This window comes from Anomaloglossus baeobatrachus, chromosome 4, assembly GCF_048569485.1.
Source record: "Anomaloglossus baeobatrachus isolate aAnoBae1 chromosome 4, aAnoBae1.hap1, whole genome shotgun sequence".
Taxonomy (NCBI): Eukaryota; Metazoa; Chordata; class Amphibia; order Anura; family Aromobatidae; genus Anomaloglossus; species Anomaloglossus baeobatrachus.
Window position 1 is genome coordinate 625,541,347 of NC_134356.1, and position 25,746 is coordinate 625,567,092.

At 42.9% G+C, this 25,746-nt stretch overlaps 1 protein-coding gene across 4 annotated transcripts in view; it reads left to right on the forward strand.

Moving 5' to 3' along the window:
• The window catches only part of ADGRL1 (adhesion G protein-coupled receptor L1), a 551,629-nt gene that overhangs the window by 418,139 nt on the left and 107,744 nt on the right, over positions 1 to 25,746 (forward strand). For 2 of the 4 annotated variants that reach the window (XM_075346318.1, XM_075346319.1), the window contains exon 4: positions 2,247 to 2,356. In XM_075346318.1, the coding sequence (XP_075202433.1) occupies positions 2,247 to 2,356 (110 nt within the window). Of the gene's footprint in view, positions 1 to 2,246; positions 2,357 to 17,606; positions 17,886 to 25,278; positions 25,429 to 25,746 lie in introns of those variants that run through there. The other 2 variants (XM_075346320.1, XM_075346321.1) reach the window with 2 other exon arrangements.

Consider the following 25,746-nt stretch of genomic DNA (forward strand, 5'->3'; position numbering starts at 1 on the left):
GTAATTGTTATTTAGTGTTGGTATATCACATAAAATCCCAATATTATACATTTAAAGAGAACTTATCAGGTCCCCTATGCCTCCAACCCAACAGCATTGATACCTGTTTTCCCACATTCCCTCCCTAACCAGCCCTGTATAGCGCTATTCACTAATATGAATGTTTTAAAAAAAGACTCATAGACCTTGCTGTCCCTGTTCTAATTAGGGCCTTGATTAGTCAAAAGGATGTTAGTTCCCCAGACTAGTCGTCCTTTTTTTCATGTTATCATACCCCTGTGGGCTGATAAAATGATTTCTTTGAGCGTGTGTGACTCGCCCACCCCAGGGCTATGGGACACCCGGTGCCGGGCCGGACTAGTCCAGGGGACATCAGTGGTGGCTGGGCCCGACTCCGTACCCTGGTGGGGTCAATTAATATGGCTTCAGTGGGGGTGATTAAAGTTTGTATTCGTGACGCCACCTGTGGTTTGCGGCTATTAAGCCGCCACTGCTGTATGGGGCCTCCGGGGCTGGTGGAATGGCAGCTTGGATGGTCCTGCTCCCCACAGGTGGAGCGGTACCCCGGGGCACAGTTGGTGCTTGTAAGTGTCTATGCAGTGATGGAAGTCTATGCAGATGAAATAACAGAGGCAACACCAAGGGTGTAGTTTCAAGTTGTTTACTCACAGTTCCTGGTAGGTGCACACTGGTGCCTCTGGACTGCTGAGACCCACTGTCAGGGACCTCCGCCGATCCTGGGTAGATCTGGGGGTTTTAAAAGCCGGTACACCCCTCTATGTGATCCTTTCTTCAGCTGTCTCCTTAAGCCTTGCCTTTGTTGGCTGAACCTGGCTCGGCCTCCACTACAGCCTCCGGGCCAGGGGCTTGCCTGTCGGTAATTTACCCCCTTTCTAGAGGTTGTGCTGTGGGCTGTGGCCCGGGGAGCTTGCAGCTTTCCCTGGGCCTCGGTTTTTACTTTTGGAGATGACTTTTCCTCCTCCAGTTTCTAGGGACCGTCCCCTGTGTGCAGCTTGATCCCTCCACCGAATCTTCTTATTGTGGAACAGGCCACGAGCCTGAAAGCTATCTGTGGCCCTGGAATCCCTTCTTTTCTCTACTTGGTGTCACCTGGACCCTCTGAGTCCCAGGGTCTTCACGAGGAAGCGTCACTTTCTTCTCTTGCTCCTGACTGACTAGAGCACTACTCTCCTCTCTCTTCTGCCTCCCGCAGAACTCCTTCCTTCTCCTTCACTTCCACTTCATCTCTTTCTCTAGCTTCAACTCCTTCTCACTACTCCTCCTCCTCTGCTCCTCCTGGCAGACTCCTCACCAAACTCGACCTTCCTAGTCTACCCTTCACTCGGCTGGCTCCTCCCACCCACCCAGTTGCTAAGCTACCACCCTAAGGGAACAAGGATGGGTCTTACGGCCCCTCCCAGCATGCAGCATGGGAGGGTTGCTGCCACTGTCCCTGGTCCCTGTGTGTACCTAACAATGGGTGTAGTGTGAATTTGCCTGTGGACTGGCGTTCACTCCTTTCCTTACCCTACCCAGGATGGGACATTACACCTCTGGCTGGGGTGCAATGTCTCTGTGGCGACGGAAGCTTCAGGGGCGCCACATGTGTTTCCGCCATCTCCTGGAAACACACGCCATCTCCAGGTGTCCACCCTGCTTCGGAGGTGCACTGAAGTGGCTGAAATGAGCTGTGCGCATGCGCAAGATTTCCAGGAGCTGGTGGAGACACCAGCTCAAGGAAATCATGTTATCACGCCTACAGAGGCGTGATAACATGGAAAAAGGGCCGATTGGTCTGGGGAACTAACGCCCCTGCAACTAGTCAAGGCCCTAATTAGCATAGGGATAGCGAGGCTTATACGTCATTTTTTTAAACCTTCATATTAGTGAAAAGTGTTATACAAGGGCTGGGTAGGGAGGGAATTTGGCCATACAGGTATCAAAGCTGCTGGGTTGGAGGCAGAGGGGGCCTGACAGGTTCCCTTTAAGTTTGTGGGTGTAACGTGAACAAATGGGGACAAGTTCACTAGGTATGAATATTTTTTCAAGGCACTGTATATACTTGACATATATTCTAGGACTAAAATGCAACACACATATAGTTAGACATGCAGTATTGCACACACATATTCTCAGATGCAAACAAATATATGCAGACATGCATATATATATATATATATACACCGGTATATATACCCAAAACTATATTTTCACCATTTCTTTTTTCTTGTGTCTTTTCTCCACAGGTGTAACAATCGCACACAGTGTGTTGTTATTGCCGATTCTGAAGCCTTTCCTGACCCCTGTCCAGGGACCTACAAGTACCTGGAAGTCCAGTATGACTGCGTGCCATACAGTGAGTATACGCTATGACACTATCAAGATATACATTTCCATCTCAGTGCACACCGCACCATGTGAGAAATACCTAACAACCACGCACCATTGGAGGTCACAAAGTACACGGGTGTCAGATTGCTCTACATTTACCCTATGTATCGTTTTGACCTCTACGCCCTAGGTCCCGTAACCTGATGAATCGGTAATGCCCTGGTCTCACCACCTCTCATACCTATGTTAGAATTTGTTTTTCACCAATATTGCATCAGTGATTTTGTTCACATCATGGAGTCTCTACACAATATGACATAAGACATCCGCATTATCATGGAAGACAGTATCTCACCGTGCACGACACAAGTCCCAGTGCAAATGACTGGCAGCACATTGCTATGCAGAAAGCAGCATCTAACAGACAGTGTGGGATCCACGAGAAAGAACATTTCGCTCGGTGACAGATACTGCCCATATAGCCCACGACTCCGGAATTCACTCCACCATTGTTAGCCAAGGGACTGCCATGTCCCCCATCGAACACAAACAAGTCATTCTATTCCTATTTCCTCCATTATATAAATCCATTTCCAGATCTTTACCAGCCTCGTTCCCATCACCCATCAGTAGATAGGGTTTTTTGATATTTTTTTTATTACTGGAAATATATTTTTTACCCCATTGCACCATTCTCTGACATGTCCCTTATTCTATTTTAGAGTAATGTTCTGTATATCACTATAATTGTTCACATCCATGACACTAATGTGTTTCTTCTCCCTTGGCTGCACCATTCCTATTTATTACCGATATGGGTTGAAGACTTTAGCTTTTAAATATTTTAATATAAGTTCTTACTCCACATTTCCCAGTTGGGATTTTCTAGTTTGGTCCCTTGTTTTAATTTTGGGGTCTCATTTTATATCTACCAGATTAGTAAATATATGCTAACGGTAAATGTTTCCCACTAAATCAGCTGACCTCTAATAACAGAGGAATGCTTACAGCTCCGACCAAGAAGCCAAGAAAAATGGCACATTGACAGTCGAGATAAAAACAAAAGTGCTACATTGATAGCTGCGACTGAAGAACAATAAGGAACTGACAGTGCAGATATGATGCAATAATGCACTGACAGTCTAGATCCATGAACAATAGCACATTAACAACCTAATAGAACAATGCCACATTGACAACTGAGTACCAGGATATGAAGAAATCCAAGAGGTTTACTGATCTACGCGTTTTGAAGTCTACGACTTCTTTCTCATTCTCTTCTTGTGGCTGGATCCCGAGGAAGATGTCGGAGACTCAGAAACGCCTAGATCAATAAACCACTTGGAATTCTTCATATTCTGATACTATATTCCTTCATCCATCCTGAGAAGCGCAGACTTAACCACTTCACCGCTCCTTTCTCCAATGGTGTCTGGCTCTTAGAGCCGGTAGACCTGCACCAGCTTGGGTTATGACCCTACTCTTAATCTTCATACCCAGGTGAACCTCTACAACATTTTTTCACTCTATTATCCAGGACAAGACCCTATTGCACTATTTCCTTTTAGCTAGAGATATAAATCAATTCCAAACTGAAAACCAGGATGCAGAAAAAATGGAACATAGTACTAATCAGAAGTCAAGAAGAAGGCCACACTGACAAGTTAAGGTCCCCTCATGCATTAGACTAAAGACAGATGAACCAACCAATAGTGTTGGGATCGGCTTGTCAGTCTAGTGTGCATTTGATCCTCCTGACTCACCCCAGACAAATGATATAGGCTAAGAGAAGGATCCAGCCTGGTGAGAAGATAGGCCGCTGCCAAACTCCATCGGCAGCAACTCTATCATAGAAAACATAGGGGTACGCTGCTGAGTATTCGCGAGTATGGGGTTTTGGCAGAAAGATCATTTAGCTAATCAAGAGCACATTAATATGTATGGAAGGCATTTAAGTCTACGAAACCCCATAAAAATAGATACCTGTTTGTTGGCCAAATGATTGCGCAAAAATTGTTCAGTCGCCAGATATATCGAGTGACTCCCGTGATTGCTCCTTTGTTCTCTTTGAGATAGCTATTGCCAGAGTCTTATGGTAGCAGCCAATCTTACCAAGAATCAGAACTTGGACATGACAATTCCTAATCTCGCTCTACATCATCTGTCAGAGAGAGTGGGAAGGTGCCTATACATATTAGCATTTTTAATTTTGTACTTGAAAATAGTGACAATATGCTGTTCCCATCATTTTTTGTCACTTGTCATTATGACAATGCTACATTGAGTTAAGATCCATTACCTACATATATACAGAGGCCGATCAAATATAACTCAATTTACTTTTTGTTTGGAGGCCCCAATATACATTATTCTGTTGACCAATCCCACCAATATCGGTGGGTTCGGCCAACGTTAATCTAATTTGTATGGGGGCCTTAAGGCAGATTGCCTACTGATAGCCTCTGTACACAGTGACAGCCTAAATCCAGAAAAGATGAATTTATAGTTGAGGCTAAAAAACAATAATGCAATGTCTACTGAGATATAAAAAAAAAAATAAGGGTACACTGATAACCTAGATGCCAAACAATGGCACATTGCTGGGATCCAAAAACAATGGAAAATGGGTGAAATAAGTATTGAACATGTCACCAATTTTCTAAGTAAATATAATTTCTTAAGGTGCTATTGATATGAATTCATCACCAGATGTCAATAACAACCCACCCAATCCACACAGGCAAAGAAATCAACCATAGATGTTCAAAAATTTACCGACGTGTAATAATGAGAAATGACACAGGGAAAAAGTATTGAACACATGCAGAAAGAGAGATGCAACAAGCCATAAAAAGTCATTACAATGGCTGAAATCTATCAGTAATTAAAAAGCAATCCAGCCACTTAGTGAACAATATCAGCTGGTTCAACTGTTAACCTGTAAAAAGGTGTCTCATTACCACAGTGCCACACAAGAAATGTCTCATGATGAATAAAACCAGTGAGATGTCTCAAGATCTTTGCAAACTTAGTGTTGCAAAACATACTGATGGCATTGATTACAGAAGAATTTCTAAACTACTGGAGGCTCCAGTGAGCACTGTTGAGGCCAAAATCCGGAAGTGGAAAGAACATCATTTCACCATAAACAAGCCACGACCAGGTGATACATGCAATATTTTAGAGGAGTAAAAAGACTTATTAAAAGAATTGTCCAAGAGCCAGAAACCACATGTGGAGATCTAAAGAAAGACCTGGAATCAGCAGGTACCATTTTTTGAAAGAAAACAATAAGTAATGCACTCACACTCACACATGGCCTATATGCACGCTCACCATGCAAGACTCCATTGCTGAGCAAAAAGCATGTTCAGGAGTGTTTAAAGTTTGTTCAACAACATTTAGACAAGCCTGTGAAATACTGGGAGAATATAGTCTGGTCCGATGAGACCAAAATTGAACTCTTTGGATACCATAACACACAGCATGTTTGAAGCCCAAAATGCACTACATATCACACCAAAAATACCATACTAACAGTGAAGTTTGGAGGTAGGAACATCATGGTTTGGGGCTGTTTTTCAGCATATGGCACTTGCAAATCTCATGATTGAAGGAAGGGCGAATGGACAAATGTACGAAGACATTCTTGATAAAAATCTGCTGCCATCTACAAAGATGATGAAAATGAAACAAGGGTGGACATTTCAGCAAGAGAATGATGCCAAACACACAGCCAAGGAGACTCTCAATTGATTTCAGAGAAAGAAAATAAAGCTGCCAGAATGGCCGAGCCAATCACCTGACCTGAATCCAAACCTAAATCCAATAGAAAATGTATGGAATGAACTAAAGCTCAGAATTCATAGAAGAAGCCCACAGGACCTTCAGGATTTGAAGAGTGTTTGTGTGGAAGAATGAGCCAAATACCCACATGAGCAATGCATGCGACTAGATTCTCCATACATTAAAGCGGGCTTTACACGCTGCGACATCGCTAGGCAATGCTAGCGATGTCGAACGTCATAGCACCCGCCCCCATCGTACGGCCGATATGTGGTGATCGCTGCTGTAGCGAACATTATCGCTACAGCAGCGTCACACGCACATACCTGCTCTGCAACGTCGCTGTGACTGGCGATCCGCCTCCTTTCTAAGGGGGCGGTTCGTTCAGCGTCACAGCGACGTCACTAAGCGGCCTCCCAATCAAAGCGGAGGGGCGGAGATGAGCGGGATGAACATCCTGCCCACCTCCTTCCTTCCTCATTGCTGGCGGGACGCAGGTAAGGAGAGCTTCCTCGTTCCTGCGGTGTCACACGTAGCGATGTGTGCTGCCGCAGAACGAGGAACAATCTCGCTACTGCAGCAGCAACGATAATTGGGAAGAGGGGGGCATGTCACCGATTACCGATTTTGAACGTTTTTGCGACGATTCAAAATCGCTAATAGGTGTCACACGCAATGACATCACTAACACGGCCGGATGTGCGTCATAAATTCCGTGACCCCATCGAGATCGCTTTAGCAATCTCGTAGCGTGTGAAGCCACCTTCAGCGTCTTGAAGCTGTCATCACAAAGGCTTTTGAAAAAAGTATTAAATAAATATCAGTAAGTGTGGTCAATACTTTTTCCCTGTGTCATTTCTTATTATTACACACCAATAAATTTATCGACATCTATGATTTGATTTCTTTGCCTGTGTGGATTGGATGGGTTGTTACTGACATCTGGTGAGAAATTCATGTCAATAGCACTTTTAGACATATATTAAAAGGGTGGTTCACAATTATTTTTTTATTATCTAAATCGATATTATATTGAGAAACAATGTTTCTCTCAAATATCTTGTGGTGGCAATAGTGACTGTGAGAGGCGCTATTGCAGACCGCTGCTCCATGACCTCGGGGATTTGGTGACATCACGTCAAGTTCCGGACACATCACATCCCTGTGGCCGGCCCCAGTCTTACTGACTCACTGAGCTGTGGGGGGTGTTTCACCGCTTGTCACAGCACAGCGCGTCTCCTGCTTGCAGCATTCTGCTGTGAGGGAGGAGGGAGCAGATCACGTGATCAGGAACTTGACATGACGTCACCGACTCCCTGAGGTCACGGAACCTGGGGATCACGGAGCGGGGAACAGCGGTCTCTCACAGGCACTATTGCCAACATAAGGTATTTGAGATAAACATTGTTTCTAAATATTATATCGATCTAGACAATAAAAAATATGGGTGAACCACCCCTTTAACTTAGAAAATCGGTGACATGTTGAATATTTATTTCACTCACTGCATATACCTGATATCCAAAGAAAATGGTACATGGACTGCTTGGACTTAAGAACAATTGCACACTAAAGGCTACTTTACACACTGCGATATCTGTCCCGATATCGCTAGTGTGGGTACCCGCCCCCATCTGTTGCGCGACACGGGCAAAACGCTGCCCGTGCCGCACAACATCGCCCAGACCCGTCACACATACATACCTGTCCGGCGACGTCGCTGTGACGGGCGAACCGCCTCCTTTCTAAGGGGGCGGTCCGTGCGGCGTCACAGCGACGTCACTGAACCGCCGCCCAATAGCAGCGGACGGGCGGAGCTGAGCGGGACGTAACATCCCGCCCACCTCCTTCCTTCCTCATAGCGGCCGGGAGGCAGGTAAGGGGAGCTTCCTCGTTCCTGCGGCGTCACACGGAGTGATGTGTGCTGCCGCAGGAACGAGGAACAACCTCGTTACTGCTGCAGTAACGAGATTTGAGAATGGACCCCCATGTCGCCGATTAGCGATTTTGCACATTTTTACAACGATGCAAAATCGCTTATCGGTGTCACACGCAACGGCATCGCTAATGCGGCCGGATGTGCGTCACGAATTCCATGACCCCAACGACTCCGCATTAGCGATGTCGCAGCGTGTAAAGCCCGCTTAATGCGGGCGTCACACGAGACGAGCTATCGTGCAATGCATCGTCGGGGTCACGGTTTTCGTGACGCACATCCGGCATCGTTCACGACGTCGTCTTGTGTGACACCTCCGAGCGACGCTGAATCGGTCACAAATCGTGAGTCGTGTACACGTCGCTTATTTTTAAAAAATCGTTTATTTTTCATGGTGCCGCTTGTTCATTGTACCCGGGGCAGCACACATCGCTCCGTGTGACACCCCAGGAACGATGAACACAGCTTACCTGCATCCCGCGGCACGCGCCAGCTATGCAAAAAGAAGGAGGTGGGCAGGATGTTTACGTCCCGCTCATCTCCGCCCCTTCACTTCTATTGGCCGGCCGCTGTGTGACATCGCTGTGATGCCGAACATCCCTCCCCCTTCAGGAAGAGGATGTTCACCGCCCACAGCGAGGTCGCTCAGCAGGTAAGTACGTGTGACAGCGGTTTAACGACTTTGTGCGACACGGGCAGCGATTTGCCCGTGACGCACAAACGACGGGGGCGGGTACAATCGCTCGTGCGATCGCATGATAGATCGTACCGTGTGACGCCCGCATAACATCTAAAGGAGTGTCCACTACTCAGAAAACTCTTTCTCAAACAATTACTTTATTCCGCCATGTAAAATACAAACAGCCTGAACTCCCCTCCAATCCTGGCGCCATTCCAGTGACATTGCTGCCAAGTCTCCCAGTGCTGGTGTGACATTATGCCATGTGAGCCCGCAACTAATCATTGCCACTAACAGGGCTGCTTCACTCTTGCTTCCTTCAAACATAACTGACATCTGGAGGAAATCAGAGCTACTGCTGTTCTAACACTTTCTCATGATCAATTTTGCCCAAAGGAAGTGAGAGTGAGTCGGGCCGTTGACTGTTGCTGATAGGTTCATGTAACAATATCAGTATCATGCAAGCCCCGGGAGACCCATCGTCAACAACAATGCTGGAATGACGCCAGCACCAGAGATGGGCACATGTTGTTATTATTTTACATTGTGGAATATAGTACTTATGAAACAGTTGTCCAAGCAGTGGACATCCCCTTTAAGTCTAAGAACGATTGCATAATGAGAACCTATATGCAACTGTAATGACACATTAACAGCCTGGTACTAAAAAGGTTACATTTATAGCTGAGCCAAAGAACAATAGTGTAATACCTACTGAGATCCAACAAGTATGATACATTGACAACTTAAATCCAAAGATAATGGCACATAAACACCTTAGATCTAAGACCAATGACATATAAATACCTGAGATCCTAATAAATGCCTGAGATCCAAGGACAATGGCAGAAATATCACTAAAGCCCGCTTTACACGCTGCAATGTATCTTACAATGTGACGGCGGGGTCACGTCGTAAGTGACGCACATCTGGCATTGTAAGTTACATTGTAGTGTGTAACAGCTACGTGCGATTGCGATTTAACGGTAAAACGTTCATCACACGCACGTCGTACATTCCTCATGAATTGAACGTCAGGTTGTTCATCGTACCCGGGGTAGCACACATCGCAGTGTGTGACACCCCGGGAACGATGAACAGATCTTACCTACGTCCTGCGGCTCCCGGCCGGTAATGCGGAAGGAAGGAGGTGGGCGGGATGTTTACGTCCCGCTCAGCTCCGCCCCTCCGCTTCTATTGGCCGGCTGCCGCGTGACGTCGATGTGACGCCGAACGTCCCTCCCACTCCAGGAAGTGGACGTTCGCCGCCCACATCGAGTTCGTATGGTAGGTAAGTACGTGTGACGGGGGTTAATCGTATGTGCGGCACGTTCAACAAATTGAACGTGCTGCACATACGATGGGGGCGTTGCAAATCGCATACGATATCGTATGCGAAATAACAACGTGTAAAGCAGGCTTAGGATGCAAGGACAATGGCAGAAATATTACTAAGATATAAGAACAATGGCATAAACACCTGGGATCCAAGACCAATGGCATACAAATACCTGAGATCTAAGAACAATGCCACATAAATACCTGAGATCCAAGAAGAATGTCACATAAATACCTGAGATCCAAGAAGAATTCCACATAAATACCTGAGATCCAAGAAGAATTCCACATAAATACCTGAGATCCAAGAGGAATGGCACATAAATGCCTGAGATCCAAGAGGAATGGCACATAAATACCTGAGATCCAAGAGGAATGGCACATAAATACCTGAGATCCAAGAGGAATGGCACATAAATACCTGAGATCCAAGAAGAATGGCGCATAAATGCCTGAAATAGAAGAACAGTGGTAGAAAGCTCCTCAACTTCCATGAACAATGACAGAAAAATCACTGAGATCCAATGACAATGGCAAAAAGATACCTAAGATCCAAAAACAATGGTGCGTAGATAGATCCAAGGACAATAGCATATATATAGATAGATAAAATATAAAGCTCCCCACTGACTTTAGAAGGTTGTCACCTAAACAATGGTTCATCCGATCATTTGGTTGCCAGATGGCTTGCCCAACTTTCCCACAAACATCTCTGGCGGCAGCTTATCTCTATAGATCAAAAGTATGGGCAATCCAAAATCGGACATGTTGGATCCGTATCTCCCCTGATAATCATCTGTCCAAGGCCCCCCATATACATTGGACTGAGGAGCCTTAAGAATAATGGCATATAGATAAAAGAGATCCCAAAGACAATGGTACATGGATCCCAAGATCCACAAAACTTGGCAGATAAATATTCCAGATCCAAGAACTATGGCACAAGATAGCTACTTCAAAGGACAATGGCATATGGATATGTGAGATCTAAGAACAATGGCACGTAGATATCTGAGATTCGAGGACATTGGAACAAGGTAACTTGATATCCACGGACAATAGCTCATGGATATGTGAGATCCAAAGACAATGTCATATGAATATTTGAGAACCAACGACAATTGTGCATAGAGAATGGATATGGCTATACAAGAACAATGGTATATTGTGCATATACTGTAGATGTAGATACCTGAGAACCAAGGACAATAGCCCATAGATACCTACAAGGACAATGGTACATAGATACCTAAGGTCCAATGTCCAATGGCACAGAGATACCTGAGATCCAAAGATGTCACTCTCCATGAAAAACCTTACCCCTTAGATCCCAGTTTTAGGGGTACTTTGCACGCTGCGACATCACTATCCGATGCTAGCGATGCTGAGCGCGATAGTACCTGCCCCTGTCGCACATGTGATATCTTGTGATAGCTGCCGTAGCGAACATTATCACTACGGCAGCTTCACACGCACTTACGTGCCGTGCGATGTCGCTCTGGCCGGCGACCTGCCTCCTTCCTAAGGGGGCGGGTCATGCAGCATCACAGCGACGTCACACGGCAGGCGGCCAATAGAAGCAGAGGGGCGGAGATGAGCGGGACGTAAACATCCCGCCCACCTCCTTTCTTCCGCATTGCCGGTGGAGGCAGGTAAGGAGATGTTCCTCGTTCCTGCGGCTTCACACACAGCGATGTGTGCTGCCGCAGGAACGAGGAACAACATCGTATCTCCTATTGGTGCGACATTATGAAAATGACCGACACTACACATATCACCAATTTTTGCGATCGTTTATCGGCGCATCTAGGCTTGACACGTTGCAATGTCATTATTGGCGCCGGATGTGCGTCACTTTCGATTTGACCCTGACGATATTGCAGTAGCGATGTCGCAGCGTGCAAAGTACCCCTTAGCCTCTCCCATAGCCAAATCAGATCTCATACTTTGCATTAACGAGGGGCAATACCCCGAACCATCGTGTTCACAAATTTAAATTCTAGTTTTGTTTTCTATCCTAAGTCATATGTGAAGGCTAATTAAAGAGTCGATATTGACTTTTAGGATTGCTACTTCCAATAGGTGGCACTACAGTTCAAGTCTTCTTCCTCTCTGAGGAGCCAATTTGTATATTTAATTTTCCAGAGAAGCACTGCAGGCAGTTAAGTCTCCTTATACTGGCATGCCAGACCTGGCATGTCACTCTCCACAAGGACAAAGGCACATAGATACCCGAGAGCCAAGAACAATGGCACATAGCTGAAATCCAATAACAATGTTATATGTACTAGGACACTATCATATTAACAACCTTTATACCACAACACTGGCACACATGACAGCTGAGATTCAAGAACAATAGTACAATAAAAGCCCATATCCAAGAACAATGGTGCACTAACAGCTGATATCCAAAAACAATGGTACATTGACAGTGGAATTCCAAGAACAATTGTACACTAACAGCTGGGATCAAAAAACAGAACACTGACAGCTGAGATCCAATCACAATGGCACATATATCAATGATGTTGCATGGAGAATCTAGATTAAAAAAACACTGGCACATTAACAACATAGATGCAGTGTCAATGACATAAGGATGGCTGATAAATTAAGGATAATGCTGCACTGAAAGATGAGATTCAAGAACAATGGTTGGATTAAAATCTACTTCCAAAACAATGCAACTTCGACAGCATAAATCACTCCAAAACGGTACACATATGACTGAGACCCAAGAACAATAGTGCGCTGAACTCTGAAGTCCAAGAACAACAGTACAATGGCAACCTAGTTGCTAGAAAAATACTATGCTGAAAGCTAAAATAAAAGAACAATGGCACATTGAAGGCCTTGATCTAGGAACAATGGCACAATTACAATTCTGGAACCTAGAATAATGGTACCCTGAAAAACTCCATCCAAGAACAGTACACTGACAAACCAGACCAAAGAACAATGGTATGCTGACAAACTATATCAAAGAACAATGTACATGAGAAATTGGTCCATAGAACAATGGTACACTGACAAGCTGGATCCAAGAACAATGGTCCACAGACAAATTAGATCCAAAAGCAATGGTACACAGATAAACTGGATGTAAAAACAATGGTACACTGACAAGCTGGATCGAAAAACAATGGTACACAGACAAACTGGGTTCAAGAACAATGGTACATTCACAAGTTGGATAGAAGAACAATGGTACACTGACAAGCTGGATCCTTGAACAATGGTACACAGACAAACTGGATCCTTGAACAGTGGTAAACAGACAAACTGGATCCAACAACAATGGTACACAGATAAACTGGATCTAAGAACAATGGTACACTGACAAGCTGGATCCAAGAACAATGGTACACAGACAAACCGGATCCAAAAACAATGGTACACTGACAAACCAGATAGAATAACATTGGTACACTGACAAACTGGGCCTAAGAACAATGGTATACAGACAAACTGGATTCAAGAACAATGGTACACAGACACACTGCATCCAAAAACAATAGTACACAGACAAATTGGATAGAAGAACAATGGTACACAGACAAACTGGATCCAAGAACAATGGAGAACTGACAGCTATGATCCAAAAAAGTGACATAATTCAACAAACAATAGAAGAATGACTGTTAGGATCCAAGAACAATGGCACACTTATGCTGTACTGACAACCAAGGTGCAAAAATACTTGTCAGATGGGTATTATGTGAATTTAAATTTTAATCATAAAAAATTGCCCCCTATTGTTTAATTTAGGTCCAATGCCTCCTAATCCTTATTACAATAGTGACGTAGAGACATAGTTTGGGGCTTCTGTTAGAGCATTGTAAACACGTAACATTTGACAGTCACCAGATACTTCCTTAAAATATCATAAATGATTGTGAATTAAAGATTTTAAGCAGTCCCCTTTTTAAGTCTGAAAATACTAACATTCTACTAGAAAGTTGTTTTTCCGTTGTATTAAAATGCCTTGACTTGAATCAAGAACAAATATGGGATTTATTTTTTTTGTAGACAAAGTCCACAAAAATAAGGACATTTGAACAGCTCCATACAGTCTAATGAGTCCATGTTCCCTAAGTCGAAAAAAGGCCATCTGAATAAGGCATAAGAACATTTATCAAGTTTGCCATTTTCAATGGGATTGTCTTAGCATCTATTGCAAGGGTTCCCAACTTGTAGCTCAGGAGACACATGTGACTCACAGGCCTGTGATTTGTGGCTCGCGACTATCTTTTAGCTTGGTGCATAAGCACCAAGTCTAGCAAACAACTAAGAGCAGGTCTCCAGATGGCTACTTTTGTGAGTGGTACCACACAGAAGAGCAGATCTCAATAGGAGTATAGTAGGAACCCCTGTATCTTGGTATACTGCCCTGGTGTGATTTCTGTGGAAGAGCTTTGGCTGTGATTATACTAGTAACAGGGGCTCTGGGTGTCACTACTGGGGGGGAGAGCTGGATGTGGCTCACAATCCTCTCTCAGACCTGATTGTGGCTGGCAACCTTCTTTCAGACCTGAATGTGTCTCTCAAGGCCATGAAGGTTGGTGACCTCTGATCTAATGTATAACGAGATGTTCCACCCATGGCAGATATTGAGAGAAGAAGGGTTGGGCATCCTGGTTTTCTGTCAGTGGCTTAATCCTGTTTCTTCATTAGGAATATATGCGCCCTTAGATATGAGGAAAGATTTATAGAATTATATTTATTTAGGCTTGAGAAGAGAGATCTAAGGAGATCATGATTCACATGTACAAGTACATAAATGGCCCTTAAAAAAATTTGGTCAAAAACAGTTTTAAAAAAAAATATCCAAAGACAAGAGGACATCCCTGTGTTTGGAAAAAGAGAGGTTTAATCTCTAGAGGAGACATGCCTTCTTTACCAACTATTAATCTGTGGAATACTCAACCTCAGTAGTTGGTCAAAGTGTGAACTGTCGATGGTTTCAAAAGAGGCTAAATACTTATATAAATGTGTAAAATTCTAGTTCTTAATGTTGATCCAGTTGGTACCATGAAGAAAAATATGATTTTTTAGGGCAGATTGGTTCATACATTATAGCTTTCTCTTATATCCATTCCCGTTATTCTCTACCATTCCTCGATGAGTTTGAGGGACTTTTTTAAAACTCAGTTGACTTGGACGTGCCTTTAGAAGTTGGAGCAAGGAACGATCTCTCAGTGATCATATACAACACTGTATTGAATGGTGCATTGGAGTGATAATTGAATTTTAATCATATCCTAACCTTTCACTCGCCCCGTTGACGTTGCGGATTAATTATATATAAAATCACCCTCCAATAAATCGCTAGCTTTCTTTAAAGAACATGTTCATAATTTATCATTTTAGCAATCCATTTTCATTGATTTTCTCTCCTATTGTATCTCTCTGTGTCATGTATCCATTCTACGGTATTCACATGGGCCTATCTGTCACCGAGCCCTAGATTTAGAATAATTTGGCACAGTTTGGTGTGCGCGGGTGATTATCTACATCACGTTTAAGGATAGCCTTGGATATTTGGAGACATACGTGACTATACAGTGATATTGTTATATGCCGTCTTCTTTACAAACGAATTAGTATCCAGCGCACTGAGCTCCTGATACTTGTCAGGGCACATCTAAGAATGGATCATCTCCCGCCACGGATAAACATTGCTATTCACCGCGCACACCCATACACAAGGTGAATATTTGCATGCATTTTAATTGCTACTCAGTGACTTGTAGACACATGACCTGTAGTTACATTGCTGAGCGGACACAGACGTAATATTGTTCCGCACCCATCCTCCAGTATGCAGACTGACAGGTCTCTGCAGTGCTCCGCAGGCTTTTCTTTTAGTGACAGAGCTATTTGCTCCACTTCATGTGGAGCCCTGTGGGAAAGCAAGGTGCATTGTGTATTTACAACACTTAACTATTTTCTTTCCTTTCCAGGCTGGGCTCATTAATATAACGCTTCTATCCCCAGGATGTTCTGCCAAGGCTGTCACGCTCTGTCTCTTTTCCCTCTGCCTGTCCCTCACTCTTAGCAATTTTCATTCTGTCGCTCCTGACTTGTTTTGCCTAAGATCGGCTGTCTCTATCTTTCTCGGTTTGTCTCTTTCTTTTTTTTTTTCCTCTAAAAAACAATGTATTATCTCATCTCTCAACCTGAATGACATTTCTCCGTTTTCTTTCGGAGTCAGATTTTTTTTTTGCTCTGCCTCTCTTTTTTTTCTCTCTCTCTGCTTGTCTTCATCTCTCAATATATTCCTGTGCCCTGGAGTTATCAGATGGTGGCAAGGTTTAGCACTCCATAATTTTTATTTCCATGGGTGTTAGATAAGGACTGCAAAACCTTAGCACCTTTTGCTAAATCTTGGTCTATTTTATATTCCCTGCCTGTTTCTAACTTTTGCCTGTCTGTAAATATTAACTTTTACATTGCAGATTCCTTGAGTGTGTCTCCCCTGAAACTGCCCCAATCATAAACCCCTTCACCTGGTTCTCTACAATCATGCTATGGCCTCCTTTACTCCATCGACCAACGCTCCCTTTCTTCGTTTACAGAGCCTGAGGAACCATGGACCTGTTTTCATACCACAACATTTCATGTCCCCTGTCAAGTCCTTTCTTCCTGAAATCTCTTCATTCCACCTCAATCCTTTCATTCCCTCTCTTCGTTATACTTTATCACCACCCTAAAGATATCTCACACTTTATCACCACCCTGAAGACATCTCACTACTTCCTCATCCAGTAACATGTTTTGAGTTTTATTCAAAGTCGATATGAGTTCACCTTCCGTCTCAGTTTCCGAATGTTGTCCTCTTTCCACATTCCATGGCCCTCTTCTTTCGGTGAAGATCTATGGTAGTCAAGACACCTCGTGAATATCCATTAGCCTTGTCTATAAGCACTCATTACCCCTTTTATATCTTTGCAGGTCCTCTTTGAGGGACCCACTGACCTTCATCCCATACCATTTTCTGGCATACCCACTGATTTCTCAGTCCAAAAATCTCCATCCATTCCAACCCTACTGTTCCACAACCCCAGGCATCTCTAGTCACCTCTCTCTCTCTTTGCAGGACCCTCTACTGGGAACCCAAGACCACCTCCCTGCCCTTCCCTTGCATTACACATTGGGCATATAGTTCTGGGCTTGTCTTGTGTGGTGGGGGAACCTGGGGTGGAGGGTGGATTAGATTTATGGTACCTTAAGTGATGGAAAAGGTTTGGTAATGACACTCATGAATATCTTTCTCTCCTTTTTCCTATCCTCTTTTTCATTTGATATTTTTCTCTCTCTTTCTTTTCTGATGCGTGAATAGAAGTGGAGCAAAAAGGTAATTTTCATTGGTCCCTTCCTGTTACCCTCACGGTGACTCGTTAATTCAGCCCATAATTAATGTTGGAATCCTAATTTTTCCTTTTCTCTCCACCCCTCCTCCTCTGTTCCCCCTTTTGCTGACCCTGTTACCCTCTAATCCCTTTCGCTTTTTAAGGATTACAAGAGCTGGAGTTTATTTGCACCAGTATAAAATCCTGAAATTCCCCACAACGTGGAGAGAGAGGGATTTAGCATTGTAAAGGGTTAGGGTTATATGTTAGGATTAAGGCGAGATCGGTTTGGTATTTTAAGGCGCTCTATAGGGTAGTCACACATTTCTAAGCGCTAAATGAGATTAAATACGGAGACCCATTTCACCTACAGAAAAAGAAAATGCGAATACAGAACTTCATGCCGAGAAGTCATTAAGGCTGTAAGAAATGTTTGAAGGCGCTCAAGTTTTTGTAAAAGGTGAAAGGGGGCAGCCATTTTAAGATGTCTTGGAAAGGTCATTGACACATCGTTTGTGAATATTTCCGGTAGGGAAAGGGTTAGTGAAGTGGTGACCAGCTTTGTAGGGAACGATTTAGCTTTTTAGTTAGCAGGATCATGGCAGATAAGGATTTAGTGGTGAAATACTCTGCAACCTCCAGCCTCCCTTCATTCCTCACTCCCTTCCTCTTATCCCGTCATGTTTCCATAGCAACCTCCAGAAACCTGGCCTACCTCAATTATTCCTTCAGCTTTTCCTTACTTTTTCACCCTCTTCCCTCCGCTCCGCTCTCTCTCCCACTCTGTAAGTCACTTCCCTCTTAATTTAATTATATGCCATTTATTTTCCTTTAATTTCTGTTCTGCCCTCCTCACCCCCTTTCTCATTTATTTATTTCTTTTCTTTTCTTAAAAAAAAAGGAAGGGGACTCATTCTCCCTTTACAGTATTTATACTTCTGTCAGGGAAGGTTTTAAAGGCAGATCTGCAGCAACACCTTATGTAAAATGTACGTGTCGTCTTGGCATGTCCTTGATGCACACAGTGTCCGCACACATGTATACATGTCTTGGCATGTCCTTGGCGCACACGGTGTCCGCACACCGGTGCACATGTCGTCTTGGCATGTCCTTGGAACACACGGTGTCCGCACACCTATACACATGTCATCTTGGTATGTTCTTGGCGCACACGGTGTCCGCACACATGTATACACGTCGTCTTGGTATGTCCTTGGTACACACGGTGTCCGCACACCTGTACACATGTTGTCTTGGCATGTCCTTGGCGCACACAGTGTCCGCACACATGTATACACATCGTCTTGGTATGTCCTTGGTACACACAGTGTCCACACACATGTACACATGTCGTATTGCCATGTCCTTGGCACACACGGTGTCCACACACATGTTGTCTTGGCGTGTCCTTGGCGCACACGGTGTCCACACACATGTACACATGTTGTATTGGCGTGTCCTTGGCACACACGGTGTCCACACACATGTGCACATGTTGTATTGGCGAGTCCTTGGTGCACACGGTGTCCGCACACATGTACACATGTCGTATTGACATGTCCTTGGTGCACACGGTGTCCGCACACATGTACACATGTCATCTTGGCGAGTCCTTGGCACATACAGTGTCCACACACATGTACACATGTCGTATTGGCGAGTCCTTGGCACATACGGTGTCCACACATGTGCACATGTCATATTGGCATGTCCTTGGTGCACACGGTGTCCGCACACATGTACACATGTCATCTTGGTGTGTCCTTGGCACACACGGTGTTCACACACATGTTGCATTGGCATGTCCTTGGTGCACACAGTGTCTGCACATATGTACACATGTCATATTAGCATGTCCTTGGCGCACACGGTGTCCACACACATGTCGTCTTGGCGTGTCCTTGGCACACACGGTGTCCACACACATGTACACATGTCGTATTGGCGTGTCCTTGGCACATACGGTGTCCACACACATTTACAAATGTTGTATTGGCGTGTCCTTGGCACATACGGTGTCCACACACATGTACAAATGTTGTATTGGCGTGTCCTTGGCGCACACAGTGTCCACACACATGTTGTCATGGCAACTTTGTCCGCACACATGTACACACGTCGTCTTGCGATGTCCTTGGCAAACACGGTGTCCGCACACATGTACACGCAGATATGTGTGTCTATCATACCCTGCAGACAACATGATTACACATATGTGATCGGACCTAGTACATTTTCAGAGGGTCTGGCTGCTTCCTGAGGATTTGGGAAAATGGTCAGAGATCAGGATATGGGGGGATGGATTGTGGTGTTCGCTGATAACATACAGCACCCCCATGGTGATGATTAACCTCTCATCTCTCTGCTCTGTGCCGCACTCTGATTACTAACGCCATTAATCTGGTCTCTCCTTCCGCCTGTGCACAGACCTGTCTATTGATACAGTAAAAACCGACGGCGGGAGCTTTCTCTGTGGGTGGAATTAAGAGCTGAGATTTCTACTATTTCTGTACATATCCTTTCCATGTAGAGCCTAACATTAATTCTTTACCTCATCGTTTTGGTCAGTTTAACCTTTATGTTGCCCTGTTGATCCATAAACATGTTCTATTTAACCCCTTCTGATAAAATGTTGAAGTAGAAAAACGCCTCATCTGTTTCCAGTATGATTCCTATTATTAAATATGCCACTTCTTTTTGTTAATCCATATAACCTTCCTAAATCTCCTCCTATTACTCCATATATCCTCTCTCTATATCTCCTCCTATTACTCCATATATCCTCTCTCTATATCTCCTCCTATTACTCCATATATCCTCTCTCTATATATCTTCCAACTACTCCATATACCCTCTACCTATATCTCCTTCTATTACTGCATATATCCTCTCCCTATATCTCCTCCTATTACTCCATATATCCATTCCCTATACCTCCTCTTATTACTCCATATATCCTCTGCCTAAACCTCCTCCTATTACTCCATATATCCATTCCCTATAACTCCTCCTATTACTCCATATATCATATCCCTACACCTTCTCCTATTACTCCATATATCCATTCCCTATACCTCCTCTTATTACTCCATATATCCTCTGCCTAAACCTCCTCCTATTACTCCATATATCCATTCCCTATAACTCCTCCTATTACTCCATATATCATATCCCTACACCTCCTCCTATTACTCCATATATCATATCCCTACACCTCCTCCTATTACTCCATATATCCATTCCCTATAACTCCTCCTATTACTCCATATATCATATCCCTACACCTCCTCCTATTACTCCATATATCCATTCCCTATAACTCCTCCTATTACTCCATATATCATATCCCTACACCTCCTCCTATTACTCCATATATCCATTCCCTATAACTCCTCCTATTACTCCATATATCATATCCCTACACCTCCTCCTATTACTCCATATATCCTTTCCCTATACCTCCTCCTATTACTCCATATATCATATCCCTACACCTCCTCCTATTACTCCATATATCCATTCCCTATAACTCCTCCTATTACTCCATATATCATATCCCTACACCTCCTCCTATTACTCCATATATCCATTCCCTATAACTCCTCCTATTACTCCATATATCCAATCCTTACACCTCCTCCTATTACTCCATATATCCATTCCTTACACCTCCTCCTATTACTCCATATATCCATTCCTTACACCTCCTCCTATTACTCCATATACCCTCTGCCTAAACCTCCTCCTATTACTCCATATATCATATCCCTACACCTCCTCCTATTACTCCATATATCCATTCCCTATAACTCCTCCTATTACTCCATATATCCATTCCTTACACCTCCTCCTATTACTCCATATATCCATTCCTTACACCTCCTCCTATTACTCCATATATCCTTTCCCTACACATACTCCTGTTACTCCATATATCATATCCCTATACCTCCTCCTATTACTCCATATACCCTCTACCTATATCTCCTTCTATTACTCCATATATCCTCTCCCTATACCTCCTCCTATTACTCCATATATCCATTTCCTATACCTCCTCCTATTACTCCATATATCCTCTCCCTATACCTCCTCCTATTACTCCATATATCCTCTCCCTATACCTCCTCCTATTACTCCGTATATCCTCTCCCTATATCTCCTCCTATTACTCCATATATCCATTCCCTATACCTCCTCCTATTACTCCATATATCCTCTGCCTAAACCTCCTCCTATTACTCCATATATTCTTTCCCTATTCCTCCTCCTATTACTCTATATATCCATTCCCTATACCTCCTCCTATTACTCCATATAGCCTCTGCCTAAACCTCCTCCTATTACTCCATATATCCTCTCCCTATATCTCAATTTATTACTCCATATATCCTCTCCCTATATCTCCTCCTATTACTCCATATATCCTTTCCCTATATCTCCTATTACTCCATATATCTTCTCCCTATACCACCTTCTATTACTCCATATATCATCTCCCTATATCTCCTCCTACTACTTCGTATATCTCCCCAAGCTACTCCATATATCCTCTCCCTATATCGCCACCAACTACACCATATATCCTCTGCATATACCTCCTCCTATTACTCTATATATCCTTTCCCTATATCTTTTTCTATTACTCCATATATACTCCCCTATATCTCCTATTATTCCTTATATACTCCCACATATATCCTCCTATTACTCCATATATCCTCTTACTATACCTTCTATTACTCCATAAAGCCTCTTGAATATCTTCTCCCATTACACCATATAACTTATATCTCTTCTTGCTTCTACATATAACCTTTTTCTATATATCCTGTTATTTCAAATAATCTCTCCTATATCTTCTTCTATTACTCCTAATAACCTCTCCCTATTTCTTCCTCTATTTCTTCATTTAACCTTCCCTATACTTTCTCCTATTACTCCAGGTACCTTCTCCTACTTCTCTCTTATTACTCCATATAATCTTATTTTTCCACCTTATAGCACATATGACTCTCCTCTATATCCCCTCCTATTGCTCTATATAATCTCCCCTTTATCTCCAGCTATTACTCCATACAGTATATCCATTCCTTATATTTCGTCCTATTACTCATATTACCTCTTTCTATAATTCCTATTACTCATGTAACCTTTTTATCCTCCATTATATCTTCTTCTATTACTCCTCACATCTTCATATATCTACTGCTATTTATCAGTATACAATATATAACATCCCTTTATATCTCCTCCTTTCACTCCCCCAACAAACTCTCTATATCTCTTCATTACTCCATATATCCTCACCCTATATATCCTCCTATTACTTAATTTAACCTCTACTATATACCCCATTAGTCCATATAACCTCTTCCTGTATCTTCTATTATTACTCCATTTTACCACTGAATTTATCATCTACTATTAATCCATCTAAACCCTCTTTTTTATCTTTTTACTCTATATATCTCCCTATACATCCTGCTATTATTCTATATATTCCCTCCCTCTATAACCTCCTACTACTCAACATAGCCACTGCCTACATCTCTTTCTTATTACTTCATATACCTTCCCCTATATCTCCACCTATAACTTCATATACCTTCCCCTATATCTCCACCTATAACTTCCATATAACTTCCCCTATATCTTCCATTACCCCAAATAACTATTTTCTATATCTACTTTGATTAATACATATAATTTCAAATTATATCCCCTCCCATCAATCCATACAGTCCCTAATATCTCGCCCTATTACATACTCTTTCCATATATCTCCTCTTATTATACCATATAACCTCTACCAATATCCTTTTTGATTACTCCATATAACTTCACCCTGTATTTCCTCCTATTACTCCATATAATATCTTCCTATATCTTATATTACTCCATATACACTCTACATATATGTCCTCCCATTGCCCCATATAACCTGTTCCAATATCGCCTACATTTGCTCCATATAACTTCTCCTATACCTCCTCCTATAACTCTATATAACCTCTCCTATATAACCCCAATATCTAGTATTACTCCATATACCCACTCCATATTTATCCTCCTATCATGCCATATAACTTCTCCTATACCTCTTGCTATAATTCTATACAGTGTGTCCACCCATATCCTGTCCACCGCCATTAACTTGAGACGGCGGCAGCTACAGGCATAGAAGTGGTGTCTAGGTATAGTAAAGTAGCCATGCGCGACCCAATGAAACCACCTGTTGCGCCACCTGGTGGAAAACAACGGAGTTAGCATTTTTATCTCGAAAACGGAACGAGATAGAGAAAAAAAAGTAAATTAATAAATTGTGGGGCATCATCAATGCAATACGAATCGACAGCTTACATACAGAAATGCTATGATATGAAACCCATGACCCCCTCCCCCCAAAACATTGAATTCTGGTCACGCATATAGCGCTTATTTAACTTTGATGCTCAAAGTGTCCCCCGTCAGCTGCAATGCACATCTGGACTCTGGACAGCATACTGTATCTTGCTGCACGTTGTGCAATATGGTAGGTGACACGTTTGCACAAGCATCTGTAATATGTCGTCATACGTCCTGCAATGTTGGTGGAGGGGTCGCATACACCTGCTGTTTGATGTGACATCACAGAAAGAAGTCCAATGGGGTCAGGTCAGGTGCGTGTGGAGGCCACTCCACGCAGCCACCATACCCAATGACTTGTAGGAAGGTCTCCATGAGGTATCGCTTCACGTCCGCAGCCTTGTGAGTTTTATACATTCTAATCATAGCATTTCTGTATGCAAAGTGTCAATTCTTATTGAATTGATGATGCCCTACAACTTTGTAATTCACTTTTTTTCTCTATCTCGTTCCGTTTTTGAGATAAAAATGCTAACTCTGTTGTTTTCCACCAGGTGGCGCTACAGGTGGTTTCATTGCATAACGCTTGGCTACTTTACTATACCTAGACACCACTTCTATGTTTATAGCTGCCCGTTCTCAAGTTAATGGCGGTGGACAGAATATGGGTGGACACACTGTATAACCTCTCTCAAAACGTTCTTTTTTTACTCCATATAATATCTTCCTATATCTACTATTACTCCATATACCCACTCTATATTTTTCCTCCTAATACGCCATATAACTTCTCCTATACCTCCTATAAGTCTATATAACCTCTCCTATATAACCCCTGTATTTAGTTTTACTCCATATACCCACTCCATATTTAGTCTCCTATTACGCTATATAACTTCTCCTCTACCTCCTCCTATAACTCTATAACCTCTATCCAAAACTTCCTTTTTTTTTTACTCCATATAATATCTTCCTATATCTAGTATTACTCCATATACCCACTCCATATTTATCCTCCTATTATGACATACAACTTCTCCCAATATCTCTTTTATTTACTCCATATAATTTATCCTATATTTCCTCCTATTACCTCCTATAATTCCTTCCTATAACTCAGCCTAATAAATCATATAGCCCCTTCCAATAACTCCTATAAATGTCTCCTATATTTCTTTTTACCCCAATAACCCTTCCGCTAACTCTTCCTGTTACTCCACATGACCTTTCCCTATAATTCATCTTTAATGCCATATTTCTCATCCCTAAAATTTCTTTCTATCAAATTAATCTCTCCCTACAAGTCCAGCCTTACCAGTTCACTTACCTTCTCTGTGTAGACTGTGTTCCATGTTAAAAAAATATTTTAGTTAAGTTCATTGTACAGTATCTTTCTTCCTATATGTCCCATTTTGCTCCATGTACTAAACATCTACCTCCCCATATAGGTGCTTCCTAAATCCCCTCTGTTTGTGTCCCTCTGTAGGACAGGGACAAACTCCACCAGTCTCCACCCAACATCTCATCAATTGGTGACAAAGTTGTCTTTACATTATAGGCTTTTGTCACTTCTAACGACTTCCTTTGTGAGCAGGCGGATACCACACCACCGTACAACACGCACTATCTCTCTGACTTCACTCTTCTCCCTACAGGTGTCTGAGATTAACTCTCTTTCTTTCTGTGTTGCTGTGTAAGCTGTCTAACTGAACTAAAACCTGTTACAAGAACACCCCTATCGGAAAAATTTTTACAGCCGGGTAATTCCCATTACTATAAAAGTAAGTCCAGTTACAAGGACACCCCTTAAAAAAATACAAATTGGCTACGAAATTTAATTTGTACACCAAAAAAAAAATGGTTTCATCATTGTGTGGTCAAAAAAACCAAGGACAGGCAGCAAGACTAATCCATGTCCGTATCCAACTAAAGATAGTCAACTAAGCTCATTCTTAGAGTTTCTTGAGGTTGTT